The sequence below is a fragment of the Helicoverpa zea genome, chromosome 15 (assembly GCF_022581195.2).
Source record: "Helicoverpa zea isolate HzStark_Cry1AcR chromosome 15, ilHelZeax1.1, whole genome shotgun sequence".
NCBI lineage: Eukaryota > Metazoa > Arthropoda > Insecta > Lepidoptera > Noctuidae > Helicoverpa > Helicoverpa zea.
In genome coordinates, this window is record NC_061466.1 from 3,310,776 (window position 1) to 3,321,254 (window position 10,479).

Below are 10,479 nucleotides of genomic sequence, written 5' to 3' on the forward strand. Positions count from 1 at the left end.
CCAAGCAGTACCTATGTTTTATAGAACAATAAAGAATTTAATTCAAAGTCCCTTAATAAAGTCTTTGGGATGGGTAGGTCTATCTATAGATACCTATGTAATGTCAATAATCGAACATACCGTAGGTACAACGGACAAATGATTTGAGTAATAATTAACATGTTTACATAGCCACTTTTACACGACAAAATTTTAAACTAGATACTTATAGGCTTTCTGAATACCTTGACAGAAAACACTGACTGACGAGACCTATACAGAAACTTTCACAAAGCAGCCCCGAGCCTGGAAGTTGGTGATTGATACACCCATACATCGAAGAGAACGTTAATAGTGATAGTTCATATGATTTTATGTATTCATTTATAAGCTATGTTATATACCTATAACAAAACTTAATGATGGTCTCTTTGAGCAATATTAATGGGCAATATTAAGGATAAATAACCAACATTGATAGCCATAACCACGGAGGAGAAAGGCCATAACCCACATAAATGATCATAACCTTTCTCAATACATCAGCTACTAAATACTGAAAGGATTTTCCACGGAGGAAGGAAATGCCATGAGGCAGATAGTCAGAACCTTCAAGTACTGTAGGAGTGATCAGTTACTAGAACTGACGAGGCGTTTGGGTTTCTTGTCAATCAAGGCGAATCTGTCCGAGATCTTTACTGACTGGTGACTTGTTTTTAAAAAAAACTGTTGGGTTCTGGAGAACGGCTTATGAGAGCTAGTAACGTTCCTGGCCCCCGAAGACCCGCAATTTGCCGCACTACTTGCTCAGGAGATATTGCATTATGACATTTCCGCTATCCGTTAGTCATTTTGTTCGCCGTCTGTTTTTTTTTCGAAAATTCAACTCGAAAATTCATAGTAAACAGTTATTTCAGAGGAAAAGTTCGTCTGCCTAACCGCACGCAGCTGAGTACCAGAGTTTTACAAGAAGCGACTGCCTGTCTGACCTTCTCAACCTGAACAACCGAATACCCCTAGGTAGCCAACAAGTTCTGTCCGTCTGTTCAGTCTGCCCGTGACCAAGGATGCTGTAAAGGATCCGAAACGTCGGGATTAAAGAATATTAATATAACCGCGATAAAATCCGTAAAAGTAGTTTTATTTAAATGTCTAATATTCGCGTAAGTGTCAGAAATCAATAGCTAACTAGTTATTAGACGTCTGCGAAAGATGTTCAATGAGAGCCGAGGAAAAATTATCGAACCCAAATTGTTAGTAATAGCAGTCATTGTTAGGTTCGCAAAACCACCTTGATTTGAATGCTATACTTTTATTATTAGGCACTGAATGACAATGGGATATTATAAATTGCATATCAAATAAATAATCGCCTATCAATAAATACACAACATTTAATTCTTTTTTACATCAAATAACTTACTTCACTACAAATAAACTAAATGTTTAACAAAACTCAAACTGCAGATAATTCGAAATTATACATCAATATGACATTACTTTTTTCCTTATAATGCAATACAGTTAAATTTATTCTTGTACAAAAATACTACATACAAGCATTAAATACTGAATGCACAGCAAATTTTCCATATTTCATAGCAAAATAACTATCCCAGTCGCATATTACCCCGTAAGTACAACAAAACCTGTTCATCATATTTGTCTTAATTTTCAAGAAGCCATGCTTGGCAAATTTAATGATTATTATAACAAAAAAATCCTGTCACATTGCGTTATTTCTAAAAGCAGAACAAATTAACTGAAATCTCATTCAGCGTACTATGAATATGGTAGAATTTTATTTAGATTCAATTTATTTAGCAAATTGCCATTTATAACCTTCAATTAAAAACATTGTTTTAAAATTGAAGCTAGTAACGAAAACGAATCGCTGCAAAACCGACTACACGTAGTCTTGTTTGCCCTACCAGTAGAGTGCAATTCAAAACCGCGTAGGCTCGGAGGGGCGAGGCGGCCTGCGAGCTGAGGCGCAGGTAGTTTTAATGCTCGCCGATGCGGTTGAGGCTGGCCGGCTCTGCCGGCCAGTAAGCCGAAGCTGCGGTGGTGAGCGTGAAAACCATCTGCGACGATAAGCTCACATGGGACCGCCGGAGCCACGAAGCGCCGGAGCCGTGACAGAAGCCATGCTTGCTGCATGTTGCATGCTTACTTCCATGTTACATGCCTGCTTACATGCTGCATGCCTACTTGCATGCTTCAGGCTTGTTTGCATGCTTCTTACAGGAAAATAAAAATTCCAAAACTATGCCTAAAGATGATTCTGACTATAAACATTCTGAAATATGATAGTTCTGCCTTTTAATGACTACTTATATGAAATGTATGCCAAAAGGAAGTACTGACAATGACTAAAAATGCACCTGCCCCATTTTTTTTAAGAACTATATGTGCAAGCATATCATCGGACTTGCGATCCGACTCAAGTACGTGGCGCCACCTGCAGAAGCTAAAAATGTGCCTATTGTGCAAAAAAGGAAGCATGGACGCTTATTAATAATTCAATAAATTACAATTTAGTATTTAATTTTATATTTTTTTGCTGATCTCATTATGTGGTAATTAATAAATAATAAGATGACTGTGACTAATAAAATGTCGTTTTATTCAGGAAAACTGCTGTAAATAATATAAAAATAGAAGCTATATTTAAAAGAAAAAGAGTTAACATGTATAATGTGCATTAAGATTGTTAGCTGTGCATTGATGAAAAAGCTTTTGCTTTAGGAAAAATCGCTGTACGCTGCGAAAATAAATTGTAGTGTGTTTAGTGATATTTTGAGTTGAATATTTTGCTGTGCAATCAGTAATTGAAGCATTGGGAGCAACAAGGGCGTTCGGTACCCAAAGCCCGTTTTCATGTTATCACATCAAAACATGCATAGAACCATCTAGTTTCGAATCCCAAAAACTCGTTTTGATCAATCGCTTCTAGACGGCGTTTAAATGATTAACATCGAAGGTGGCGTTACGCCCTTGTTGCATAGATAACAAAAGTGCGTTAAAATAACGACCTGTCTGCGGTTTAAAAAAAAACTTTTTGATGTAAAAAATGACTGAAACGAGTGATTTAAGTGACTATAGATCAGATGTTAACCAGAGTGAACATGAGCCCCAAAAAAAAGGGAAAAAAGAAGGTGAAGAATGAAAACTTGTGGAAAAAAAATGTGCAAAAGTTAAAAAGAAAGAAGATGGATCAAAATTGCCACACGTCCTATAACAATTTGACGTATCTAAAAAAAAAGATTTAAATGTTTAAAAAAATATGGCATACTCTCTAATAATTTTTTTTTTACATCTTCATACGAAAAAAAGGCTTTAAAAATTGTTCAGGCACTGTTATGAAAACATCGTTTATGGGATTATTTATGGACCATTTTATTATATTATTTTTTTGTTTGATAGGATATCACTCACAGGTGGTTCCATGATCATCAGGTCAGGATCTGATGATGGAAAACCTGAGAAATCCAGGGCAACTTTTGAAAGTTGTAGGCATGTGCAGGATAAAAACTTGATAATAAGGTGTATGTCTGATAACACTATGCATTAGTGAAAATTTGGAGCTGACCTGTTGATGAAGACGAAAGAAGGTCGAGGGAACTCGACAACTGAATAACAATATGTAAACTACCTCGTGTTTGGGCTTATAATATTTAACGTCCTGTCTGTTTTACCAGTTGGATGCAACAAGGGTGGATAACACGAGTTAAAAAAAATATATTTTACGGTGTTTCTGATTTCATTAAAATAGTTATAATATCTTATTCTTTTTGCTAAATCATGGCACTAACAAATAATAAAGTAAATGTAAGTCAAGTAATAAGTATTAAGATAATATAAGACATTAAAACTTTCATTGTAAGTTTTCTCGAAACTCTATTTTACAACATACGCCCTTGTTGCACCCAACAACGCTTCAATTTTGATGGGAATTCGGAATCTTATTGCATAGAAAAAGAATATTTTTTGATTTGCGTTTAAATACTACCCAAGGACAATTCTACTATCAATAAACACTACGCCTAATAAAAATGCACTGCAATTGTTTTGAGCGCGTTTATAGTGCACCGTACGAACGTGTTGTAAACTATGCGGCGCCAATACGGATTTTTGCCAATTTGAAACTTCTCTTAAAGTTTCTCGAACCCTGGCCTTTTACACTAGACTATTTATTTTGGATCATATTTTAAAACGTACGCTAAATATTTTTATCGGTATCCCAAATGGAAATGTCCTTATTAATCCATAAATTTAGGTACTTGTTGGTGAAAATGGGCATTATACTTTCAATTACTGTTACTGTTACAAAAGTTCTGACAAATAGGTTGTCATGTTCAAGGGGTTTCGTGATAGTCGATAAATGGGTAGCGGAGGTCAGAGAGACAGTCACTTGCAACAAATTGGACACTCAGTGGTCGACTGCATGCGGCGACGAAGCCTTAGGCTGGGCTAGACGATAATGATTGGAAAAGTACTTTAGTCTATTCAAAAAAATATGTGCTAGCTTGTAATTCGAGAATGCAAATACAGAAATATAACAGCATAGCGTTTAGATGTGGGCTTTTGCCGTCAATATTACCTAAGGGACTTTCGTAAATATGACCTATTTCGATAAATAATTATAGATGTATGTTTTATAAAAAAAGCATGAGGACATGGTGTGTACATGGCATAGTATACTGCAGACCTGCAGTATAGTGGTGAAAGCTTAATCAATACTTACATATTCCAATATATATATTCTCGTTTAAGGAATCTAGTCATATTATGTATGTACACCGTTTGTGCACAGTAAGGTGTGAAAAACAAGAAAATAAATTGGCTTTGGAGGATGTTTGTTCAGTTATTTTTATTATAATTATTGAAAATTAGATGACAAGTTAGAGACAGTTGTCAATACTTTTTTTATATGTATTTAGAAAGAAAAAAGCATCAAAGAAAGGAGGTTAATAAAGTCCCCAGCGCCGCCTATTATACATATGTATAGCAGATTTAAAAACTTTCCTGTTTAGAAGTGAACTTAGAAAGGACTTGCGCCATTTGATTAAAAATACGATAAAATTCTATTCTAGTAGGTATATTGAATTTGGAATATAGTGTGCACTAAGTAGGTAAATTCAAAACATTATTTAGGTAACCTATTTATCTCTATGGTGCCGAATTTATCATACAAACTTTATAATCTGTTAAAAGCTCCGGCTCAAAACCTTCTTGGTATAGATTTTTTTTTAATTTGCTTTGCGCCGCCTCTACGGATGTTCTTGTCTATTGACAGAATATTTATGTCAATGGCGCGCGCCATTTTTTTTAATGGAGTCATTTTGATACTGAATTAGTGTGCTAATGAGATACTTATTGCTTTTATTTTTTGCAATTGATCATTTTCTCGCGAAGATGGAATGAACAGTTACGTATTGCAATCAAGTTTAAAGATTTTTCTTCTCGGGCTCTTTTGATATACTCGCTATTGGTCAGGATTCTAATTTTTGAAACATTCTCTTGTTCGGTCTTTATTCATTTATTTTCATTTCCATTTCATTTTGCGATTACTGGAACATCGCCATTGAAAACATTATAAGAAGCAATCAAACCATCTTTTGGCTTTACAGGTATTTTTCTGACAATATGGCTATAAAGTCTGGACTGATCTTTTGAAAAACAAACATAATATATGGGGCTTTACCGGTGTAATCCATTAATTGTTTGTTTAGATTTATTAGTTTTTGAATACTTTAGTAATTATATGTATGGTTACTTAAAAACCACCTGTAGATTTATATGCTACTAGCTTCTGTTAGCGGTTTCACCCGCATACCGTAGGAACCACGGCACGAACCCGTATAAAAAGTAGCCTATAGCCTTCCTCGATAAATGGGCTATCTAACACTGAAAGAATTTTTCAAATCGGTCCAAACAAACAAACAAACAAACAAACTCTTCAGCTTTAAATATTAGTATAGATGAAATATCATTTATTCAGACCTTTTGTAGGTACATTATGTATGGACTTTGCATCATGCCTACGGCGTAGCGTCGTAGCAATCGGATCGTTATTGTCATTCTAGAAAGGCATGGAATCAGTTTTGTTCTCCATTTCATTCTATGTGGAAAATCTGCATAACAGTCTGTGTAATAAAAAACAAAATACAGTTGCTTATGTTTTAATCATAAAAAATACTGTTAAGGTATAAAATAGAGATAAAATAATATAAAACGTTTCCACTTCATTGTTTTTTTTCATCACATTGCAATTCGATTTAGTTGTAAAAATGACATAATTATCTGAACATCACTCTGGACTCCAAATGTTTGTTCAAAGTAGCTGGGCATCCTGCATCCCAAGGCCAGTCGCAGACCTGAACAAGAAAAGACAGAAAATTATTAATATATTCACATAATTGGGATGAAACTGTAGGTCCCGGCTGTCATTGAACATCCTTGGCAGTCGTTACGGGTAGTCAGAAGCCAGTAACTTTGACACCAGTCTATAGTAGTCACCATGGGATATCGGGTTGCCCGGATAACTGGGTTGAGGAGGTCAGATAAGCAGTCGCTTCTTGTAAAGCACTGGTACTCAGCTTAATCCGGTTAGACTGGAAGCCGACCCCAACATAGTTGGGAAAAGGCTCGGAGGATGATGATAATTGGGATGAGTGTTAAATACACTTCAATAATCTACTTAATGTAGATCGAACAGCCGATCTACACTACATAGACAGTTTGCCTCAACTTGAAATAGGAGAAGAATTGGATGATGCCTTGTCTAAACATGAGCTGCTTTGTGCCATCAAACAACAGCAAAATCAGCGTGCGGTTGGCCTAGACCTTATACCAGGTGAGCTTCTGAAGTACGGCGGCGAGGAACTGCATTCGCGCGTCTGGGAAATGTTTGTGCTTGTGTGGGAGAAAGAACAAGTTCCTGAAACTTTTAAGTTATCACGCGTCAGGGCTCTCTATAAGAACAAAGGCGACCGGTCGGAATGTGGTTCTTACCGCGGTATTTCACTGCTCTCTGTCTCTGGAAAAGTCTTCGCCAGAGTACTTCTAAACCGCCTCAGGAACCTCGCTGAAAAGATTCTGCCGGAAACCCAATTTGGTTTCAGACCAGACAGAGGAACTTGTGAGGCAATATTCGCAGTCCGTCAACTCCAGGAAAAAAGTAGAGAGCAGGGACAGCACTTGTATCTCTGCTTTATTGATCTGGAAAAAGCCTTTGACTGCGTCCCTCGCGAGGCCCTCTGGAAGGTACTGAGAAAGTTGGGGTGTACAGAGAAGTTCATAAGACTCCTGCGACTCCTGCACGATGACATGCAATGTTGTGTAGCGGTTGAAGATGACCAATCGAGCTTCTTCTCCGTCACCTGTGGAGTGAAGCAAGGTTGTGTCCTGGCTCCCACATTGTTTGCATTATATTTCGCAGTTGTAGTCCGGGAAGTATTGAATTCTTCTCCTGAAGGAGTTCGTATTCGTTATCGGACTGACGGCAAACTTTTCAACCTGAATAGACTCAAGGCGACCACAAAGGTGTCCTATGCACATATACAGGACATTATGTATGCAGATGACCTCTGTTTCGTGGCTGAATCCCCTGAAGTCCTGCAACAGCTAATCAGAACCTTCACAAGCAGTGCTGTACATTTGGTCTAAAAATCAGCATCAAAAAGACAGAAGTAATGTCTTCAGATAATCACGGACGTCAAGAACTGACCATTATGCTTGGTGAAGATGTCCTGAAGCAGGTCGATAAATTTCGATATTTGGGGAGCACTATAACAGCAAAGTGCGACCTTGACGCCGAAATCAATAGCAGAATTGGTGCTGCAGCCGCTGCTTTCGGCAAATTCGACAAGAAGGTCTTCAGCTCCCATGACCTAAAGATATCCACAAAGGTTTCTGTGTATATGGCAGTTGTGTTGCCTTGTATACTCTACTCAGCGGAAACATGGACACCGTACCGACGCCACATCAAGCAACTAGACCGCTTCCACCTCAAATGTCTGCGCAAAATATTAAATATCCGTTGGTTTGATCGTGTGCGTAACACAGAAGTGTTGAGGAAAGCCAATGTAGGTGGCATTGAAGCATACCTCATGAGGAGACAGCTTCGTTGGTGCGGGCATGTACTGCGCATGCCGGATACTAGAGTGGCCAAGCGCATCCTCTACTCCGAGTTGCAGGAGGGCAAGCGGAAACGTGGCGGACAGCTGCTGCGATACAAGGATGTGCTGAAGCGTCACATGAAAAGCTGTTCCATTGACCCGTCTCAGTGGGAGAATCTGGCATCCAACCGCAGAGACTGGAGAAGCCGCGTTAAAGCCAAAGTCTTTGACTTTGAAGCACGCCGACTTTCTGAGTTGGATGCCAAACGAGATGAGTTGAAAGCTCGACCACCTGTAGCTATCAACTACAACTTTGTGGCTGGTACCCTGACATGTCCGCAGTGTACGCGGACTTTCACGCACAAAATTGGATACTCCAGCCACATGAGAGCACACGCACGCCATTAGGGTCGAAGTGGTCGCCGTTGCCGAAATCGGCGTGGAAGATTATTATTATTATTAAATACCATGGGGTAACAACGTTTTCACATCAGTAGGTAGATTTTGCGTACGAGTGGACTACAGAAGTACATATACTGCCTCACATCTACAATAACATGTCTCTAGCCTTTTCCCATACATGTTGGCCACTCCTTACATTTTAACCAGATGCAGCAAAATACCACAACTGTTTTTTATGCCTCAACGACACAACTTCAGATTTCCATCTATCCTTAACGCTAAACTGTACCATACTATTCAAAGTCAACACATGACAGACGGGGTCAACATATTAGCGTAATATTTCATAGATTTTCCATTATTTCTTCAGTACAGCTGGCGAAATTTATGATCAAAAAACCGGCCAAGTGCGAGCCGGACTCGCGCACGAAGGGTTTCCACCACTATTTATAAAACGGACAAAAATATCACGTTTGTTGTATGGGAGCCCCCCAAAATATGTATTTAATTCTAGTTTACAGTTTTTGTTGTTACAGCGGTAACAGAAATACATCATCTATGAAAATTTCAGCTCTCTAATTATCACGGTCCATGAGATACAGCCTGATGACAGACGGACGGACGGACAGAGGAGCGAAAACAATAGGATCCCGTTTTACCTTTTGGGTACGGAACCCTAAAAAATAAAAATATTAAAACTCACCTGAATAACCCTGTTGAAATGTAACGTAGCGGGGCACTGCCTCAAGACCAGTTGTCCCCAAACGCAGTAGTAGAATGCATTGCAGTCAGTCTCGTGGGGCAGAAGCCAGTGGATGTGGGGGTTCACTGGGCATCCGTTGGGCAAGAAGTCAATTGGTACTTCAGTTGTTGGTACTTCAGTTGTTGGGGCTACAGTAGTTGGGGCTTGTGTTGTTGTTGTTGTAGTTGGTGTGGTTGTTGTTGGGGCAGGGGTGGTAGTTGTTGTAGTAGTTGGGGTGGTTGTTGTTGGAGCTGGGGTGGTAGTTGTTGTAGTGGTGGTTGTTGTTGTTGGGGCGGGTGTGGTAGTGGTGGTGGTTGTTGTTGTTGGGGCGGGTGTGGTAGTGGTGGTGGTTGTGGTGGTCGTTGTGGGTTCAGGAGTTGTTGTTGTAGTTGTGGGTTCAGGAGTTGTAGGCTCGGGAGTAGTGGGCTCGGGAGTAGTGGGCTCGGGAGTAGTGGGTTCAGAAGTGGGCTCGGGAGTAGTGGGTTCGGGAGTAGTGGGTTCAGGAGTTGGTTTAGGCGTGGTCGGGTCTTCACCAGGCACATATCTATCAGTACAATCGACATTGTCCCTCCAGTCGCACTGCCAAGTTTCCAGGTTGAAGTAAAGATTTGAAGGGCACTGATAAGCTATGGGCTTGCCGAACGTACATTTGTAGAATTTGTCACAATCTTCGTGTCTGAGTAACATTTCGATTTCCCAGTCTGTCTCCTGCTCTGAGGGACACTGATCCACTTGGGCACGGCTCACGGCCGCGCACGCCACCAATAATAATATAACAATACCTGAAATAACAAGCACTTATTAAATCTCTACTTTATGAATTATGGATTTAAAATAATAAATTATTATATTAATCTTATCACCGAATTAAATAATTTTACCAACGCATTTTGTTTCACTTGATAACACAACGTACTTGAATAAATAAATAAAAATAATAATTCAGTTCCTACTAACCTTTCATTGTGAGTTTCAGATCAGAATGTACACACAAGCACCGAATCTAATAAGTTTTATACCTTAACTAAAGTAGGAAATCATGTAATTTTAATCTATGAGATGAGTAGATGATCAATTAATGTATTTATCAAAGTTTAGCGGTGGCAGACTAAAGCTGTGATTAATATACGACCTGCAATCTGATAACATACAATACCTACTTGGTGTTTCGATATATTATCGCAATTACGTATTTTTGAGATTCGCGTTCCTGAACTCTTGTCATACCTTTGA

General features: G+C 38.8%; 1 protein-coding gene across 1 annotated transcript; it reads right to left on the reverse strand.

Moving 5' to 3' along the window:
* Window positions 1-6,148: 6,148 nt before the first annotated feature.
* LOC124637110 (integumentary mucin C.1-like) lies at window positions 6,149-10,362 on the reverse strand. The gene is made up of 3 exons (XM_047173449.1): window positions 10,204-10,362; window positions 9,208-10,028; window positions 6,149-6,359 (listed from the first exon to the last, which is right to left on the reverse strand). Exons 1-3 carry the CDS (start codon window positions 10,208-10,210, stop codon window positions 6,282-6,284), a joined length of 906 nt encoding a protein of 301 aa, XP_047029405.1. The 5' UTR covers window positions 10,211-10,362; the 3' UTR covers window positions 6,149-6,281.
* Between the last annotated feature and the right edge of the window lie 117 nt (window positions 10,363-10,479).